This window comes from Vigna umbellata, chromosome 1 (assembly GCF_029865625.1).
Source record: "Vigna umbellata cultivar VRB3 chromosome 1, Vumbellata_1.0, whole genome shotgun sequence".
NCBI lineage: Eukaryota > Viridiplantae > Streptophyta > Magnoliopsida > Fabales > Fabaceae > Vigna > Vigna umbellata.
Genome location: NC_142165.1, coordinates 39,914,399 through 39,935,767, shown reverse-complemented (window position 1 = coordinate 39,935,767; position 21,369 = coordinate 39,914,399). Strand labels below are relative to the sequence as shown.

General features: G+C 33.8%; 2 protein-coding genes across 3 annotated transcripts; both read right to left on the bottom strand.

Moving 5' to 3' along the window:
- Positions 1-165: 165 nt before the first annotated feature.
- Positions 166-7,879, bottom strand: LOC124841380 (protein VAC14 homolog). The gene is made up of 20 exons (XM_047317641.2): positions 7,491-7,879; positions 7,269-7,382; positions 7,110-7,175; positions 6,390-6,479; positions 6,184-6,303; positions 5,994-6,022; positions 5,573-5,715; positions 5,387-5,481; positions 4,914-5,000; positions 4,618-4,725; positions 4,417-4,508; positions 4,204-4,285; positions 4,061-4,126; positions 3,215-3,330; positions 3,007-3,127; positions 2,510-2,671; positions 2,292-2,420; positions 1,583-1,651; positions 877-1,164; positions 166-629 (listed from the first exon to the last, which is right to left on the bottom strand). The coding sequence occupies exons 1-20, from the start codon at positions 7,578-7,580 to the stop codon at positions 534-536; spliced, it is 2,163 nt and encodes a 720-aa protein (XP_047173597.1). The 5' UTR covers positions 7,581-7,879; the 3' UTR covers positions 166-533.
- A 2,465-nt stretch (positions 7,880-10,344) lies between these two features.
- On the bottom strand, positions 10,345-19,776 carry NUP155 (nucleoporin 155). 2 transcript variants are annotated; one of them, XM_088103017.1, is made up of 13 exons: positions 19,404-19,776; positions 18,276-18,445; positions 17,520-17,646; positions 16,306-16,568; positions 14,495-16,145; positions 14,192-14,404; positions 13,803-14,050; positions 13,298-13,712; positions 12,922-13,112; positions 12,046-12,403; positions 11,201-11,419; positions 10,710-11,038; positions 10,345-10,540 (listed from the first exon to the last, which is right to left on the bottom strand). In XM_088103017.1, the coding sequence occupies exons 1-13, from the start codon at positions 19,563-19,565 to the stop codon at positions 10,423-10,425; spliced, it is 4,464 nt and encodes a 1,487-aa protein (XP_087959143.1). In that variant the 5' UTR covers positions 19,566-19,776; the 3' UTR covers positions 10,345-10,422. The 2 variants fall into 2 exon arrangements, with proteins under 2 accessions (XP_087959143.1, XP_087959144.1); XM_088103018.1 differs by lacking the exons at positions 18,276-18,445; positions 19,404-19,776 and adding an exon at positions 18,074-18,182.
- Between the last annotated feature and the right edge of the window lie 1,593 nt (positions 19,777-21,369).

Here is a 21,369-nt window from a genome sequence, read left to right as displayed (position 1 = left end):
TTATTCTCATGTCCATATATTCTCATCGAACTGATTCAGTTTACGTACCCTCAAAATAATAAATTTAGAGAGAAAAGTTCAACCCTTATAATAAATTATAATCCCATTTAAACAGGCAATAACATTGTCCTGAAAGAATGAAATCAAACCATATACAAGAACAACTAAGCACCTAATTCTTTGTTATATTATATATAAATATATATGGCAGCACATGACACGATAAGCAAAAAGCAATTTTTCTAAATAAAATATCACCTCTAGACCACATGGTTTTCAACAAAAACAACAGAACCACGTGGGGTATACACTTCTTTTACAAGGTCAAAAGAATAGCCCAGCAAAGCCCAAGCTTTATACTCATGATGATTCCAAAACCCATCTTTCACCACCCCAACCTTCTATGATAAGTACAATGAAAGGAGCTATTATGATTTACAATTTTACAAATCAATCCCGATCCCATTCAAAGTTCACATACACTGGGATCAGTGCACAACAAGATTGACTCAATATGGGCAATGAGTAATGTTCTAGCTACCCTGGGCTCTTTTAGATGATCTTGAAGGAGCAACAGCATTAACCTCACTCAACTGAGGTTGCTTAGGTTCTTCATGTCTCTGTGCCTCCTGCATTTTAAAACAAAGAAAACGCAACTCTTGACTGAGAAATACAGAAACAGTAATTGTATGACAAACTTTTCCATAAACAGAACTTCAATGAAGTGAAAAGAATTGAACTTCTCTCATAAGTGAAAATCAATCTACAAACCTCAGCTTCCATAGGTTTATTTTAAGTTAAAAAGAAAAAATTCGTATTAGCTTCTAAATAAAAGGTTCTAAAAGTAGTGACATGCACAATGAATAAGGTAGCCACCTTTGATGAGGAGGAGGAATTTTTTAACGTCTGTGTTTTCAAATGCACACGATGCTGGCGCTGCATTTGCTGAAACTGTTGTAACCTTGCAGCAAAATTTATCCCATTAAGTGAGTTCCCACGATCCAAAGCTACTTCACCATCCTCATTGATTTGAGATCCACCAGACATGTTATGGAGAAAATTATAGGGATTCCCCGAGGATGTTTTTTTCAATTGCTCACCATTGAAGGAATATGATGGCACAGCTTTTAAGCGAGTTTTGAGAATCTTGAAGGCAGCACTTTGCTGCATAACATCAAACTCATTAGTATCATCAAAATTTAAGGAGAGTTTACACATTGAAAAAATTAGACACATTGATTTACACTAGGATACAGTCCAACCATGCTTTGAACGTCAGTGTAAGCAACTCAGCATTAATACAAAAATATGTGCAGGAGAAGAAAGTGCTGGACAGTTTTAAAAATATTATTGACTACCTATACCGTCTCTTCATACAATAGTAAATAGATAGATTAAGTGGATGGATAAATGAATTATATATAAAAAAAATGTACACCCGTTCTTAAATATGGTGTTACGAAACAAAATGTCAATCTTAGATGCTTACAGAAAAGGTAAAGACTTAAAACAATGCTAGAAGTCTAGGAATTGCATGATTAATTAAAAAGAGAAAAAGAAGTTGTTTAAGTTACACACAGACCTGAGGAAGCAACATCAGAAGACCATACAATGCTTTAAACAGCCATGGATATCTTCCGGGTTCTAGGAGCTGTAAAATGAAATTATAATTCAGGTACATAAGAGAAACGATAAAAAATGTAACCATCCATCACAATGTTGATACAAAAGGGATTTATCTCATATACAACATAATATGACTTCATCGTGAAAGAAATTGAGAGCCACCAAAAACAATAGCAACCATCTATCTGAATTGTAACATAATCATACATTTCTCCATATTCGTTTTCCCTTTCAATGAAAAAGAAACACCAGCCAAAGGATGTCTGCGTGCTCTCAATTTACTCTACAAGCAGTTCTCTCCCAGGTTACAAAAATGAACTATAAGATGCAAAATGAATATCACAAAATAAGTTTTAGGGAGGGGGTGAATAAATGACTGCATCTGAAATATGGGTTACATCCAAACAGGAAGTCAGGAAAAGTTAATTTTGGTAAGAGGCAAGATAAACGAAAGTTGTAACAGGACATACAAATTAAAATACCATTTTAGCAAAGAAAAAGAAACAAAAGATAAGATTGTCAACCGTCAGCCTTCATCATCAGAAACATAAAACAAATATTGGAATTCAATTAAAAGATAAGTTGATCATATTTTATCAGACTAAATGCAGAATAGATGTTGTATATCAAGAACGTAGGTATGCGTAAAGGATTCAATGAAGCACCTGCAATCTTAGATAAGCAAATATTGGAGTTTCCAGCAAGCGAATCAATTTATCAAGCTGGACTAAGAATTTGACATTAACATCCTCTTCAACCAGAGACTGGATCACAGCACTCGCATGTTGGTAAGTCTGTTGAGGAAGACAATTCATATTTCAAAAAAAGGGGAGACATGATCCGAAACCAACACACACACACACACACACATATATATATTTACCTGAGCTAATAAGCAGAGACTTATAATTGCCATTGGAGAATGACACCATGAGGCATACAAAGAAACATATAAATCCTTCCCAGCAGGATCAACCAGTGATTGCTTCAAAAGATATCGAATCTCGGACAGTTCGGATGATGTGAGTAATATCAAATTTAGAGCCTGTAAATTTGAAAGGGTTTTTAAATATTGGAATTTAAATAGAGTGAAACTTTTCAAAATATTCTGAAGGAATAATAGCTGGTTAAAATGTAACTAAACACTATACTTCAAACTAAAAATAACTTCACTTAAACTACCAAAGAAACATCCACCACTGTTATGAAATGCAACAATATCAATTTCCCAATTATAGAAGAAAACTTGACTCAAGAAGTATTGATTATCACAATTCATGAGACTTTGAGTAACAATATTAAATAACAAAATGGATGATGAAGTCAAGTATACATCCAAAAGCAAGATTTTATAAGGTTACCCAAAAGTTCATATCCCACCTGGACCATAATTGAAGCAAAATCCAGGTCAGACTCCCCTTCTAGTATAGTGGAAAGTTCACGGTAGACTCTCTCAGCATTCAAAAGCACACAAAGCCGGCGAATTATCAAAGCACCACGTCTAGAACAAGTTAAAATTAATTAAAAAAATATACTTAAAAAAAAATTAACTAAAGAATATATTAGATGGAGGAAAACAGCTGCTTACTTCTCCAAAAGGGAATTGTCTACCCGGAAATTGTGCATCAGGAAAACAACAAGTTGCCGAAAATGTTGAGGATCTTTTGCTATGCATGCATGAACATCAAGAACAAGAAGAACAACCTATTCAACAAAAAACATAAACAAATCACTGACAGTTCAAGTGAGTTTTGATGTGCACAAAGTGAAGAACACTACAATTAAGGATAAACTTCCAAAAAAACATTGTATTTTATTCTGTAGTCAAGAATCAGGAGCAAAAAAGGTACATATGACAAGTTCACCCACAACAAATACCCAATTATTTTCCAGAGACAAAAAGCATTACTCTAACAAATGAAAACGAGGTACATCTGAGGGAGGATGGGAAATTACTCTAAACAGGAAAATTAAATATAAAAACATCAAGCAAGAATGGCACAAAAATTTCCCCTCTTTTGCATAGCATCTGATTACCAGATATGGTTATGTTTTGATCTGTAAATTTACTCAAACTTCAAACTTCACACACCCAGTACCAACAATTCTAAAGGATGGTAAAACCTACAAAACATGAGTTAATGAGACTTGATGCAGAGGCCTGGTGGGGCCACTTGACAGTCTTGCTAATCACTTATTTTTAAAAGCAATTTTTATTACATGTGGAAAAATGGGCGGAGGAAGTAGTGAATGAATGTGAGAGCACTTCAGACAAAAATGATGAAGACAGCAACTTATCCACATGGTTTTCAAATAATAGTATAGCTTTTACATAAGATAAGTGCATGAACAAAACCACATTTCCACAAATACTTTTGATAAATGAGTTAATTGATGAAAGAGATAAAAAATTATATTTGGATAACAACAATACCTGATCAGATGGATCTGAAAGTGCTTTGAGCAGGGTGTCAAATATGTCATTCAGATATTGCAAAACCTGTTTCAGACCCAAAGGAGATCACACAAAAGCATTTATAGAGCATTTCAAATAAACAAAAATAGCAATCAAGTCACCTCGTTACGATATTTGTTTAAAAGGGTTAACATCCAGTGCAAAGCTTCGATTCGAGTACCCTCCCATTCACTAGATAATTGCCTGATCAGTCAAATATCATCATATAGTATAATCAGTGCAAAATAGAGTAGTGGGCTAAATAGAAAGGACTCTCATAATCATTTCTCAATAGGATCTACAGTGGCCAAACCACCCAGGTAAGAAAATTATACCTCCTGGCAATCGAGAGGATTGCTCCTACATCAAAAGCTTCAGTTGGGTCTGCTTTGAGGGCACGTAGCTCTTCATTGGTTTCCCGAGCAACCTTACACACAAGCCATAGATAATTTCAAAATTATTATTTTAAATAGAAGGAAACAATTTCATTAAAAAAAACAGTACATAAGGAATGAAAAAAAAGCTCAAAAACCTACAACTCTGATTTTCTCTTCTTTATCTGATATACAAGGTAAAATAGCTCCAAGAATGTCAGCATAGTACGGAACAAGCTGGTCTCCACCAAGCTTGACAAACTCATTTATCTGTTAAAATGAGGATACATACTTTATGTAAATTTTTAAATAAATAAATAAAATACAAATAAATACAAGTAACTAATAATGCTTCTTTTGAAATAAAAGAATTATTAATTATGATGTGAACCCCATGCATAAAGTATTATACGAGTAAATAATTTACTCTCAAATCAAAGAATAGCAATACCACTTACCCATGTGATAGCTGTTAGCCTAGTAAATTCATCAGGAGAACCAGCTCTCTGTACCAGGATTTCAGCCATGCGACCATAATCTACAGACTTCAAGAGTAGCACTGCTCGAGTCAGAAAATGACAAATGAACAAAAAACTTTGCTTTTTGTGTCAAAGTAGTAGTTAAAAATGAGGCACAGCTTAATTAATCAAGCAACGGCTACATAATAGGTATATCAACCCTAAAAGATGGATCAAAGGAACAATATAAAAGTGGATAATAATGCAATAAATTTTACTCGTACAGATAACAATTCAAGGGAATCCAAATAGTAGGAACAGGGAAAACCATAAAAAGGTGATTACAGTTCCCACACATTCCTCAAACAGATAACAGGATTAAGCAACTGCTTAAAAGAAGAATTGCACTTTGAAAAGTGATAAAAGCATTACAACTCAAGCAAAAGAGGAAAACACATAAACAAGAGCCTTACTGGGGAGTTTTTAATCTCTTGAAGAAACTCCGAAAGAGCTGAATCAGCTTGTTGACGTATTTCATGACTTGAATCACTCAACATATTAAACAAGCCTGAGATGTTTATAGATGATTAGGTGGTAGACTTTAATTTTGTAGAGAATGTTGGGAAAGAAAATGACCATTCTTCAAATAATCCACATACCATCAAGAAAATCGGGAAGAAACCCCAGCATGTCAATATCTGGGACACTGTCCAAAACAGTAATCCATCCTACCAAAAACTGGCGGACATATGGATTCAAAACATTCATGCGCTCCCTCAACAGTGGTATGAATTCTTCAATACTAAAGATCGAAAAACAAGAAGGAAGGGAACGAGGCGGAGTAAGTTCAAGTGAGATGGAATACATTGACTTTCAATATTTCATCTTGGTTACGAAAGGTGAAAGTTGCTTTAGTTAATACGAGATTGCTTCACACCTTTTGGTGTTTACACCTCTCGCCTAATGAAGCTTTGTTCAAAAAGTTACATTCAGAGATTTTTTTGCCTAAAACTCTTTCAAAAATTTAAAACACTAGATACGGAGAAACATATAATAAATAGGCTTGAGAGAATGGTGTACCTGAACTGATCACTTTCAGTCACAATATCCTGTTCCAATAAAGCAATATTTAGATTAGTTAAATCATCAGTTCACCTAAAGGAAACAACTATCAAATCTCAGTTAGATCAATCCTATTCAAGATATGTTAGTCGTTGCACATAAACAAAGGAACACAAACTCTTTATTGGACTTCAAAAGAAACATATACCTTCACAAGCCTATCTAAGAGGTGAGCAGCACTTTGTACATTGGCATCTGAGTCTGCTGAAAGCTTGCATAGCGCATCAAAGATCTGATTGAAGAAAATAATAAAATCCCCTCTCACAACCTGACATAAAATTAAAAAGACGCACATTAGAGTATAGTATATGATCAGGTTGAAGTGTACATATGTCAGCACAATCAAATTCTCACCTTGGCAATGTTATAAAGTGCTTCGCAAGCATAATAACGAACTCTGCTATCTTGGTCAGAGAAAGAATTTAACACAGGAGGCACAATTTGCTGTCAGGTACAATAATTACATGTGAATAGTCCTGTTAAAATAAGCTCAACAACAAAGTAAAGGATAACGACCTGGTCTGTTTGTGCTTATTTTTTAAATAAGTGTTCGTTAATAAAATAAGCAGATTGCTCCTTTTGTATTTGTTTGCCTAATCTAATTGTGTTAAAAATAAACAGTTTTTTGCTTATTTTGACAAGTAGATCCTATCTGATTCTTAAATAAGTGATTTTTTAAGGAAGTTCTTATTTCAAATAAATTTACTATAAGTTTAAATTGGCCCAACATTAATGCATTTTCTAATAAATTCATGTCAAAAGAATATATCTCTATTAATTGTGTGTTTTGTTTCACATTAGATCACCAATCACATTAAAATACCATGTGATTTAGACTAATTTCAAATGTTTGGTTCCACATAGAGGATTTGATATTGGTCCAGAATTGATTCTTGAAATAATTTTAGGTAGATTTTACATAAACAAAATTATCGCCTCAAACATAAAAACACATTACTTCAAAATAATTTTTAACCAAAACAATTTTTTTTTAAATTGAATACATTAATAGTTGGACATAAGTTAGGAAGCTAGATATAAGCATTTAACAGAGTTAGAATCCAAAATTAGTACCTCAAGATGTTGAGCTGCTTCAGAAGTCAACCCAACCGTTGCCGCTGCTAATCCTATCAATCCTCCCTTCACTCATTTTTTTTAGAAAAAATAAATCCAACCCGCACATTGAAGCCAAATTAAACAAAATCAACAAAATTTCCCAAAAACAAAAAATACCTTTCGGTGATTAGCTTGTGGTGAATAGGTAAATTCCGTAGTCAACAAATTGATAACCGCCGTTATTTTATCATGATCCCCAGCAATAGCAAGCTGTTTAACTATCCCTTCAATCTACACAACCACGTACCCACTATCAACTACCAAAACCCTAAAACTCCAAATGGTACAAATTGCAAAAATAAAATCTTGAGTACAGCAAAAAAGGCGCAGAAGACAAACATCAAGTGCAGCATTTTTACGCTTCTCGTAGAGTTTGTCAGCAAGGTTGCGAAGCACGGCTGCCGGAATCAGCGAGAGAGCGTCGGCCATGGCAACACCCACCAAGCTGGGAACTCTTAGATTACCGAAAAGAAAACCACTTTACAAATCAAACTCGTTTCCGGATCTTCTCCTGCTCAAAGCGAAACATTTTGCTGTTTCCCTCTTGTACATTTCTCTTTCTTTCTTTTTGGGATCACAAACAAATCGAAAATTCAATTTTCTTTTTTTCGGGATAACGGGATAACGAGTGACGTGGAAAGCGACTTGAATTGGAAAATTGGAATTCGATAAATCAGATCTGATAAAATTCGTGAATTGAAACGAGAAGAAATTGAAAACAAAGACCTAGTTTTTTTCCCAATTTTAAATAGTCGAAGGAAAGTTCTGTCTGAGTCTTTAAGATCTTTTTTATATTAATAAAAATATTACTATTATATAATAATAATTTATAAATAATATAATAACCTCTTTTATCATATTATTAAGTATTTTTTGTTCACATTTTTAACAACTAATTGTGTTTTCTTTCTTACAATATTTTCTCATAAAATCAAATCTGCTATGAAATCTTTTGAAAAAAATATTGACACATTCTTATATTACAAAAATCATGTAGGTGTCAACCCACACCTACCACCATTGTCCAATTCCTTTTCAGAATATTTTATTAATTTTCTTATATTACAAAATTAAAAGCGTTTTTTAGAGAGGAATTTATAATTTTTTATTTGTTATTTACCGTAGCAGCTAAAGCTGAAAGTTGGAAGAAAATTAGGAAGTTACATAAAAGTCCTCAATTGGTGGCCAATCACGTTTATTACGTGTCATGATCAAAGGTATTTCTGAAAATCAACAACATAAATTCGACCTTTTGTAATTAATATTTTTCTATTTGCTGGTAGAAAGTTTTGTCTCTATTCATTTTTAGTGCCTTTTCTTGTTATATACCAATTATCATTTTGCATAGAAGCATGACAAATAATTATTTATGAAAAATAATATTATACCAATCAAATAAATTTAAACTCAAAATCATGTCATAACTTAAATTATTAATTAAACTAGAATAATGTTATATTATCCAAATAGTATTGGATAATATATAATATATAAGAGATTACTAATTTGGTTGATTTTGACTTCAACACAAAATACAAGTTCATTGAATATGATACTATATATGTCTTCATGCTATATTACACAATAAATAAATAAATATGTATTATTTTCATTTTGTTAGAGCTTGTCGTGACCTTCACGTATATCCATCCATATTTTCCAATGGCTTGTTTATGTTATTTCTGTCTTCATATCCTTAACTTTATTTACAAAGACCAAATTCTTTAAGTTTTTTATATTTTAATATTTAAAGATTTTTCTAAAATAAAATAGAATAATTTATAGTATTTGATTTTACATAATAAAACCCTTCATTTAATTTTATTTGTACTGTGTTTTAGTTTAGAAATAAGTAACGCTTTGTAAAAGAAAAAAAAATCATACGCAGAAACATAATTAAAAAAGACTATTTTTTAGTTTGTTGGCGAAAAGTATTTTCCCGAATATTTATTAAAAAAATATTTTTAATCTTATTAAATGATTTAACAAAAGTAATGGTTAAAATTTCAAGAATAAATAAAAATGAGAAAATTGTATAAAAACCCCTTTTGTTTTTTAGTAAATTTTTATTTGAAAAAGTTAACTTCTGGCGTCTTTGGAAAAGTATTTTTGTGATAACTTGATTAAAAGTTATTTTTTAAGAAAAGTTGAATTCAACTTTTTTACTAAATTTTTAATATTATCATCCTTGCAATAGTGTATAATTATATAGATTTTCAAAATGGCCATTATTTTTAGATATAATTATATAATAATCATCTTCCCATAAATTTGTCATCATTACTATTATATTGGAAATATAGCATAAGATCATTGAATTGTTAATTATGGTTTAATGTAATTACCAATTAATCCATTAGTAATAGCAAATATAAGCAGGTATACAAACCTCTTAAACTTGTATCCACCTAAATATATTGTTGAGCAAATTAATAATTCTTCTTATATTTAGTGGTATGAGGATCAAAGAGCTTGAATAAGTTTTAAAAACTATTCATATATAATCGTGTTCTATGTTCAAGCTTTGAAATGACATACCACAACGCTTACCAGTGTATAACTAAACACAATTCTCAAACTCAAAACCTCATTATTTTAAAGACTTAAATAGGAATAAAATTAAACAGCAAAATTTACAACAACAATAATAATAAAATATTCAAAAAGTAAGATTTCGTAAATGTTTAAATAAACTTAGATTCAATTTGAATTTGAAAACAATAACGTTCTCGTAATAATTAATATAGTAAACTTTTAAGTCAAAATAGCAATAGTTGTAATTTGACGTACATAGTATTTAACTTAAATTTCGAGTTTAAGATAACAACGTTACTAAAATAGCACGATTTAAGAAAACCTTAAAAGATAATCTTATTCAATTAAATAGTGTGAAATGATCCAGTAAGGAAAGTATGGAAATCGAAAACCTATTCACGAAAGTAAAAATCTCACTCTCCAGAATGAATATTAAATTTATAAGTTAAGGTAGCTTGTTCTGGTTTAAATTCACGTACTTGACGATTATGATCGTTTCAGACGCTGTTAGAATTATGACAATATAAACCTTTGTGAATAATATGGAGTCCGGCGTTTGTAGACGTCATGAAACGTTTAAAGATTAAATGCAACTCATGTTACGCTCTAATTGATACACGAGGTTGTATTAAAAAGAATCACATGAACACATCCAATATGAAAAATTAAAATCTTCTTATTTGAAAATAATTATATGACAAGAACAATGATACAACACTATATATTGCAACAAACATCAAAATCTATCAAATGAATGTTGGCTTATAAACGATTCTTCAAGTTCTTTGAAACCTCGGTAAACGTGTTCTGTTTGGTTCTGTGGAAGGGCTAACCTCCGCACTTCAGTCATATACCTGTATCATGTGGAAAAGTTAATCACATCACAACTTCAACTGGCCATAAACAACACATATACAATGAAGATTAGAGAAATATAATAACAAAAAAAGCTATTGTGGAAAACCATGACCACAAAAATACTAGATCTATAATAAGAATGGATGAAAGTGTAAAGAAGTGAACCTGTTTGCTGCACTCGTGATCTTGTCCCGAATTCCTTGGCTAGCGATGGCACGTTCCGATGAGAATCCTCCACCTAGTATTAGGGAGGAATGCCCAGCAGCACTGCTACCCATCCTTTGTGAATATGCAGACATTGCCCACTCTCGAAGCACCACTAGAACCGATCTCAACATACGTAATCTAACACTAGGGGATGGCAAAATAGCTCCATTCGACAACAATTGGTCATATGCGTTCAATACGGGTTCAGCTGCACCCTTACAAGCAGAAACAAGGGCTCTTGCAACATCTTCATCTCCAACGGCTTCGACCCCTGAATTCAACCTCTCCTACAGGAAGACATGAATTCGTATTTAAGATAAAAGACTGATAGTTCAACCAAATCCTGCCTGACAGAACTGAAAGGTGTTCATGGGAGAATACAGAAGTAGAAAATATAATACACAACTAGCATTTACAGTAAAAATCACATAGTAAATAGGAAGATGTACCAGTCCAGCCTTCTCTAGGTGAAGACAAATAATGTCAAGTGGTAAAACAGCTCCATCACCAGGATAAAGGCGGGGCCCAACCCTCTTTAGTACCGAGCAAGCTTCAGCAATGCCCCCTCTTGATATAGCTTGATCAATAAGTCTAGCCCACGTCTCTCTGACAATGCTGCTGTCAGTATCACCAGAATAATTGGCAAAGTAGAGCATCTCCAGGCATATCTAAAGGAAAAGCGGGAAATGAAGAACTGTTAACAGGTGCTTTGATAAAGAAATTTCACATTCTTCCGACAATCTTTTCAGCAAAAATACAACAAAACAGCAACGGCTAAATCGCCCAGCGGTACAGTAGCAGATGCAACTAAATCTTCTCATAAAAAAAAGATACAACAAAATCAGTAACGCCCTTTTGGTTTGAAAATAGAGAAAGAATATGCAGCAGAAAAGAAAAGAAAAGGTCAGAACTTCCCTGTATATAATTCTGTATCATTGGAAAGAACAGAAATCATAAGTATATTTTCACAGTTTTGTTATGCTAAAAAAATAATCAGAAGAAAAGGAAGGAGATGAACAGAGATGGGCCGTTTCTTCCTTGGGCAAGGACCTAACAATGAATCCTTTCCTACACCACTGGAATTTCGGTTGCCATCGATATCTAGATACTAAAGCTCAAAAGACTTGTAATTATACCTAGTAGTTTTCATATCAAGCTCTTAAAGATATTGTTCTAGTTCAAAACTAAAAATAATGAGAACACGAAAAACAGAAAAAAAATTATAGTTGCAACAATCTAAACCAAAATAAAACAAAAAGAAATATATAAATAGCCAAAAAGAGAATAGAAGTACCTCCCAGAGCCCAAAGGGAACGGCATATTCATTATACAACTGGGTAATACTCTTAACGTCTGAAGCTAGCTCTTCTGCTTTCTCTCTTGTTGCATTTACAAAATTGGCATCAGCAGTAGAACTACCCTCAGGGATTACACCATTTTCAGCAGAATCTGACGTGCTAGGTAAAACATCAGACCTAGAAGCCATAGACTCCAGTTCTTCTTTGATTTTTATCTGGAACCGGAGAACTGCAAGCTTCCCTTCAAGCAAATCTAGAAACCCACTGTCAATGGAACTTCGACCAGAACCTAGTAACCCATCACTACTAGTTGCATTTTTTGCCTGTAGAACTGCATTACTTAGGTATTGACACCTGAATTATACAAATTAAAAACTATAAGATATTTGTGCAAGCATATAAAAACTAATTTAGTAATCCTAGTATATTCTAGAGAATGATGTAGAGGTATTAAGTGGAAAAGGATATCAATTTGACACAAGTGCTTAGTCTTGCTAGTACCGTCATAGTCATGGTTGTGAATGAGTCATCATAAGCACATAAGAAACAACAGTCACTTGAGAACAAATGGTGAATCAGGAATCAATTTCCATGTTCTATATACAAAGGTTAGATCAAGTGTCAGCTTTAGCTTTCACTAATGCTATTAATGCAAGAGGAGAAAAATAAATCCACCTAGCATATAAGTGGCTACAAAATTTCAGTGACTATTCACATGTCACAATATGAGATCCGCTCCGCTATAAGGATTCACTAAGTACGGTTGTCTATTTCAACCAGGTTTGCAGCAATTAAGTGGCAAACTACTCAGAAGTTTCAAAGGAAATGTTAGAAAAGATAGTAATGACAAGAAAAGAAAGAACTCTTTTAACCTCTGTTCAAGAGTAGGAACTCCATCAATTGAACGCCTTTCAGCTAGTCTAAGCAGTGCATGAGCTGCAAGCATATGTTGGCGTTTCAAGACATAATATCGTGCCAAAAGTTCATAGTACTTGACTTGATTAGTTGACATTGGTGCTCCTGATTGCCCCATTGGAGAAGTTGTTGCAGTGACAGCACGAACCTAGCAAGATCCAGAAAAACAAAAGACTAAATTTTCAAAGAAATCATGTGAAGAGTATTGTGTGGCTGTAGCTTCTGCAGGCAAAACATATACAGCCAAGATTCTAATACACGATATTAGAACATTTTGACTAAATAAACAGCAATCATCAATTAGTTATTGGGGAGAAAGAGCTAATAGACAACCTCGTGTATAGGTTTACGACCAGCATTTTGCAAAAATGGCAACAGGTCAGGACCCCCATACTCTAGCAATTCATTTTCAAGACCTAGATCAATCATAGCCTGGTAAAGATACTCATGGAAAATTCTGTCTGGAGATTGGACACCCAGTTGAACAATTTGACATATATATTTCTTCCTTGAGGATGGATCAAGGGCAGATTGTGAAACAGTTGAATTCATGGGAGAGCCAAATTCCTTCTGCAAGGTGTCACCTTTCAGAGATCGCAAGGCACTGATAATTATCTCATAACACTGCTCACGGTGAGCAAGTGCTTGTTCTCTGACAGTTGCATCAATTTCATCATTATAAGCATCACCTGCAGGGTCAAGAGCCTGTGCCTTTTGAAGAGGTAAGCGCACTACAGCTTCATAAAATCTGCAGACGCAAGAGAATCTAACTCTCAAATTAAAGGCTTAAAAAACCATAGGCCAAGAAAATGGAGAGCACGGTAAAAAAAGGATCTACCTTAAATCCTCAAAACGCTTGCAAACAGTTCGTAGGTCAACAGATTCTGGAACTTTACTCAAGGAATTAAATGCTTCCCTCGCAAGATTCTCCTTGTCTTCGGCATCTATAGTCGTAGCAGCTCTCTCCAGTGCTTCCACAGCTAAGAAGAATTTGTAATCAGACTCCTTATAGTAACTTGGGCAGCCATCTCGCAATCTCCTACTAATGTCATCTACAGTCCCCCTGCCATCAGGACCAGTATAATACTGGAGTAGACTATGTTGTTTAGGAAACATTATTATAGAATATACAAAACTTCATTTAAAAAAACAAGAATGAAAACTCCATTAATGAGTAAACTTCTTGTAGATGAAATTTCCTTCATGGCTTCTTAATCAGGGTTTTACCTCCATAAGAGCAGATATAAGTCTAGTAGCAATATGGTCACCCTCCTCAGAACAGACTAGTTGATGAAATGTCAATTGAACTAATGTTTGTTGAAGGCCAGAGTCAAATCCCTGAATTAATCGAGTCACATGATGCTGTGACAGAAGTTGAAGCAAAAATAGGGCTTCGCCAGATCTAAGGAGCAACTGCCTAATGCACTCCATTGCTCTCACCTGTAGTAGGATAACAAACCCAAGTGAGAAGAAACTAAACTAACTAATAAAACATACCACATATGGAAACAATTAAAAAAGTAGGCCCACCTCCATGGCAGCTAATTCAGCAGGACTATAAGGCAACCTTTGCCTTTTATTATTTGTTCTGCTACCATTGGACTCCATATTTCTGGAATATGCACCAAATAAATTTCTGACCATATTGCGATCATCAGCACCCAATGTCGAACCATTACCATACAGAATGGAACCACTCAGATCTCCCAATCCTGCTACACAGCCATAAAGTCCCCTCCTCTGGTTCCTTCTTGATCTTAAGAATTTCTCCAAAGAACGGAGTTTCTGTTCAAGGACTTGCATAGCCCCAACAGAGAGTCTGCACACAACTACGCCATTTTCAGATAGGGTGCCTGAAGGACCTAAATTGCCTTTTACAACCATTACAGGAAGCTCCCATAGTGGAAAAAGTAATCTAGATGAACACAAACAGAGCCCCTCATGTGCGGCTGAAAAAACAGGCTCAGCTTCCTGAACAACTTGGCCCATGCTGAATCCCCCAGCAGCACTTCTTGTGTTTGATAATGCATTACTACCTTCAAGTTGTGGCATGCCAACAACCCTTGGATCCTCAAAAGCTTCAGCTGCCTTCTCAGCAATAACATTGCTTATAAGGTTTTCAGAATGCACTACTCTTGCAGCAAGCATTAAACACATTGCAGCAGCCTCACCTGCACCAAATCGATTGAAGAAATCTTCTAAAACTGACCTTGGAGTGTTCGATTCCAATAGCCGCCTTAGAATGTCCAGTGGCCTGTTAAAAACAATTTCCATCATGCCCATGGTGCTGAAGACAACAATCCTTCTTCTTGGCAGTATGTGTTGGGTTGAGAGATCTCCCCTAGCCCAGAGTTTGCCAGACAACTTTTCACATGATTCAATAGAGCTCTCATAACCACCAAACTCAATTTCTGAATACAGAGACTGCACAGTAGCTGCAGTATCCGGTGAAGGTAAAACATCTGCCACTGAAAGCATTCGTCCTTCAACTGGTAAAGAAGATACAGACTCTCGTAATGCCCGGGAACTCCTGGTACTTGTTCCTAAATTACCTGATGGTAATGACTGTGTGCTTGAATCCCTGCTCAAAACAAGAAGTGATGGCATGGTTGAAGATGACGCATCAGAGAGGATAAGAGTTCCAGCAGAATAATAAGATGCCTCAATTTTTAGGGAGAGATCCTCATTCTGGGGTCTACCAGCAAGAGCCATTGCCCCAAAGGTTAAACCTCCACTAACACCCCAAGGTGGAGCAGGCCTTGTAGTGACAACCTTTAAACAGCTAGGCTTGTGATGATTGGTGTTAAATCCAGTCAAGCTTCCACTAGAAGGAGAGGTAGATAGGTACATCCTTCTACCATCTGATAAAAGAGCAACCAGATGCAGCCACTTTGATTCAAGAGTAGATAAAGGTGAGATGCATATGATAGATGGCTTTGGAGATCGACTTGAGACTCTTGATCCAGTTGATTGTCTAGCTCCATAATGTGCATCCCTCTGATTGACAAGATTCTTTTCTTCAGCTACTTTCTTTAACGGCCCATCACCATTTGGTCCTATAACATAAACTTGAATCTTCATCTCTTCAGTCCGTGCATATAATATTTGTCTCTCATTGTCAAAAACCATTTCAACAATAGCATCAACAGCTCCAAAATTAAATACATTTGGTATAACCCATCTGCAAATAACAGTTAATATTAAATTGCTAAGGAATTAACAAGAAATTATTAGCTATAAAAAAATCAGGTAACTTTATATAACACTTAGAAAATGGCACACACAATTCCATGATCGTAAAAATCATTTTGCAATTAAGCATCAATTGAGTAAAAAAGTACCTTGAAATGACACTTCCAAAACCAGCAGTCATGCAGATTTTTCGGCAGCGCTTTTGCCATCCAGAGCCAGTTGAGTAAAGAACCTCATATATGTGGCCATCCCGACCAGCAAGAAAAATACGACCTTTGTCAGTACATGCTACACAAGTCATTGTAACCCCGTCAGATGATATTGTATGCTCTGGCAAAGGCTGCAATGTAACTTCCGCAAACGGATCTGAACCATCTGCTCCTCCAGAGCAACAAACTCCAACTAAAATTAACTAATAAAAAGAGTGGGGTAAGAAACAATACTTCTCCCACAAGGAGTTCTGGAAAGAACATACTGCAAATCATTCATAGGGAACTTATCATACAAAACCGTGTTATTGAATAATATTATAGCAGGTCCTAAAAAACTGGTAGGGTATTAAAAAACTTGGCACCAAAAATTGAATTTCTAACTAACAAAACCACCACACAGATTTATACGGACATCTTCTAAAATGAACTGTCATAAAAAAAATAACACAATGAAAAAACTGCATTTGACTTAATTTTTCATGATTTGTTCCAATTACATTGTGATTGTAACAGAGGATTCCAGGATACATACCCACTCTTTGAGAAATAGTGATAGATAGTAAATTAACAACTTTATCATGCACATTGTAAAGCAACAAGCACACAATGCAAGTTTCGACTTATTAAATGACCAGTTTTGCTATTGACAAACTGGACCCAAGTCAAGATTCTCATGACACTCAAACCGAAGAACTTTATAATCAAAATTTCCTAAAGTTCAGGGTTTAGGAAGTTACATTTTTGCTCAAACTAAGGCACATCTAAGTTGATAAAGGCTACATGAAAATTCTATTGACCAAACAAGAAGAAGAAAAGCACTTAACCACCAAACAACTTTAACATGAATAAAATAATAATACAAAAAGACCCTATTGATTGAGCCATACAAATCCTCCAACTGCTTAGCAACCAGGACTGGAATATAAAAGAAGAGGTAAATAATTGAGAAGGCTAACCAAACTACTTATGATCTTCATGAATGCTACCGGAAAAGTTTAAGGAACGGTATTTGATCAGAAAAAAAACCACAGTATACATTGTTCAGGCAAAAAAGGCAATTTAGCAAAAAACATAAAGAACTGGTTCTTAAATATAATATTTGAGTACACACGTCTAGGGAAAATCAATAAAATATAAAATTATTATACTACCTCAACAGGTGTTGCCAAAACTAAAACATACTGGATAGCTTCAACAAAAACACCAGGCTTTGATTTTGCAAGACCAACCGCACAAATGGCTTGCTCCTCCCCACTAAATTCAGGACATTGGCCATCCCTATGAAAGTAACAATGTTATGTTAGAAGTACTGCACCACATGTAAATGACTTCCGGTAAAGGGCTCTAAATATTTTCTTAGGAATGCAGTAACAACTGCACCAACATTTAGTACCCCTGAGATCATCGCTTACCAATTTCTTTTACATTAACCGTTTGGCATTCAAAATAACTATAGAACAGTTGTGGTACTTCAAAAAACCTAGCATAAAGAGAAACTTCAAGAAAATAAACACATAAAAGTTTCTCTTTAAACATTTACCACCCTCAAATCTTTTCAAACAGCTTTGTCAATGTTGTTGTCCCAGTCAACTATTGAAAAGGACCAGCATTTCTACTATTACTCCATGCAATAGACTGCGAGGGCTCATGCCATACATGTAAAGCATTGAAAAGATGAAATAAATAAAAATGGAAATCAGTATACTTTTTTAATGTGGTTCGAGGGAATAGATCACTAATAAATATGAATTCCTTCCATTGCTTCAATGTCTGCCAAATAAAAAAGGTAGGAGGCAACTCCATACCAAGAAAATCTGAAAAGACAGCTTTCATTCCAAAATGAGTTAAGGAAATGTCCAATCTCTTATGTAAACTATAATTTTCTTTATTGTGGTCAAGGAACTTACCACTTGTCAAAACGCCAAAGAAACAATGAGTTGTCCACAGACGCCCACGCCCTCCTTATTTCTGGAAATATTCCACAAAAAGCAGTTCCTTCCCCACCAGCTGCATTGTATCTTTCAATGAGCACAGGGGGCAACTCCCAGGTATTCACTACCTCAACGGAAGGGGGCCACTGAAATGACATTAGATAATGCAATTAGATGGAAATACTAAATGAACCTCCAGCTAATTAAATATGCTAACAAACATACCCACAGTCTTAAAAACAGCCCATGATCATGATTTTGACCACAACCTCATGGTTTTTAAGGGTCACCTACAAGACAACTACAGTTATGGCAGCATCAGCCGCATTTGTCTTCAGCAATACCAATAAACGCAACAAAATCACAATCACAACTAATGCTCCAAATTTAAAACCGTGAGGACACCCAGATCCATATTGTCATTTTAAGATTCCTCTCCTCTATAATATCTCCAAATATCAAATAGCAATGTGATTTTAAAATCAATTACCTATTTATTTATTTTTCAGAAAATTACACTAATTCTCCCCAAGGTTCCGTGAGGCTGCACATGATTCCCCTACTTTTTTAACATTTACTACGAAGCCGCTTACAAGGGTACACGGTATGCCGTTTTTCAACAGGGAAGATTGGTATAGTGTATCAAAGGTATTAGTGTAATGTTTTTCAACAACTAGAGGGGTTAATATAAGGAGTAAAGAAAGGGAGAGGTATGAATATAAAGTTAGCGAACCCTTAGGGGAAGCTGTTGCAACTTGTCTTTCTTCTTTTTTCCAATTTACCGGTGTCCTTACTAGGAGGCATTGGGCACTGAATAATGTAAGTGCCTCATGTTTAACCATTTTCAAATGTTTAAGACTTTTCACATGAACCGAAAACAAAACAGTTCAAAACGAAGTGAAGCTTTGCTTCACAAGTGTACATTAACAAATGTTGAATTTAGTTCTCTCCCTCCCGTACATTCATTCGGGACTAGGGATCCCTAAGCCGAATGGATGAATTTTAGCGCGAAAAATGGATAAATGAAACAGCAATCAAAAAGTGCACATGGTTAAACAAAACAACGAGAAAAAAATTACGAGCCCTAGAATTTGGAGAAGCTACCTCTCGGGGGTGAGTGGAATAAGGGTGGCTGGTGTATCTGGAAGCTTCTAGAGCTTCTTCGAGGTCGAGCTGAGAGGAAACTTCCCGACCAATGCGATCGCTGACAACAAGCCCCGCATTCGTGACATCGCGCATCACAATCTCGTCTTCCCACGACATCATAGGGATAGAAGCTTAGCCTGGATTCGGGAATGAAATTGAAACCCTCTTTTGGTTGTGGCTATGGAAAATGAAAATTGAAAATTTGGCGGAAAAGAAAAGGTAGAGAAAATGTTTACGGAGTGAGGTGAAGAGAACGGAGGACTGAGAGCAAATGCGATGTAGGGTTTTGGGGAGGCTTTCGTAAATTGAGAGTGGCGGGCAAACACTTTCGTTTCCCGAACAATGCAAAATCGAAAAATAAATAAATAATTATAAGGTAGATTCATTAATTAACTATTCAAATATTTTTCTTGATTTAATTTTTGAATTTTAGGGTTAAAATTATGTAACCGGGGAATTTTTCAATACTACACTTAATAAAAAATAAAATTGCTGCTAAAATTTTATATAACTAGTGCAGTAGCATGAGTTCTATACTACTGTTAATTTAAAAGATTTATGTTATTGTAACAATTATAAGGTAATACCAATTCTTATAATATATACAATAATTATGATTGAATTAAATTAAGTAAAATTAAGTTGTTTAAAAAATAACAAGAAAAAATGTCAAAAAAAAAATTAGTGATGCTTCTTATTAATTACAAAAAATACATACATTTGTGATTAAAAAGAAAAACATTTGTGATGTTCACAGGTATATTGAAAAACCTATTTTTTTTAAATGCTACAAAATCTATTTGCTAAACTAGCCTATTTTAGAGGTATAACATAGATTCACGACTTTAAAGTGCAACATTTTAAGGAAACAAGACACACAAGTAACTAGCCCCAAAAACAAGTTTCATTTAAATTGGTAGCTCTTATGTTGGTAACATTTAGTTTAGTATACTTCAGTTTAACATATGTTATCTCAACAAATAAAAAAGTTTATAGAAGTTAATAATTTTGTATTTTTGAAATATTATTTAGGTCCACCGACATATATGTTTCTTTAAAAACTTGTAAAGATTATATATATATATATATATATATATATATATATATATATATATATATATATTAGTCAGTTAAATTTATTTGACTGTTGGATTTAGACTATTAGATTTGATAGGATTTTAAGGAATAGGAAAGTAAAAGTTAAATTGTCTGAATTAAAAAAAAAAGATAGTAAAATTTGAAAAGAAATGAAAAAAAAGTTTAAGAAAATAAGCTAGTGATGGGATAAATGTGATGAATTGAAAAAATATTTTAATTGATAAAAATATAAAATTATTATTTTATTTTGATATATAAAAGTAATTTAATTTAAGTTGTAAATATTGTAAATTATATTACAACGTGGATAATTATTTAAACTGAAAAAAATATTGATAAAAATATATTAAATTAAAATATGAATTTTAAAAATTAAGATGAAATAAAATCTTGGAAATTAGTTTAAATAAAATTAAATAATAATTTGATGTGAAATAATAATAAATTGAGACATGAGTGTTTAAAATTAATATAAATTAAATGAGAGTAACTGTGTTTAAAAAAATTATATATTGATGAAAATAATTTAAATAAAATAATAATTCTGTCACTGTTAAATATTTTTCAATCAAAACTTCCAAGAAAAATTACATTCTCTCATGCTCCCTTAAATTTATCATTGCAAATATCTCAAATCAGCTAGTACAAACAAAACATGACCTGCATTTTCATAATCTATTACAGTAATTAGAATTTAATATTATTAAGTATTATTATTATTTCGATGTTGTAAAATAGTTTGTAAACAATATTAATTTTTGGTACAGTAAAATAGTTGTTTTTAAAATTTAAACCTAATGGAAGTAGGAAGAAGATAAAAGACGCG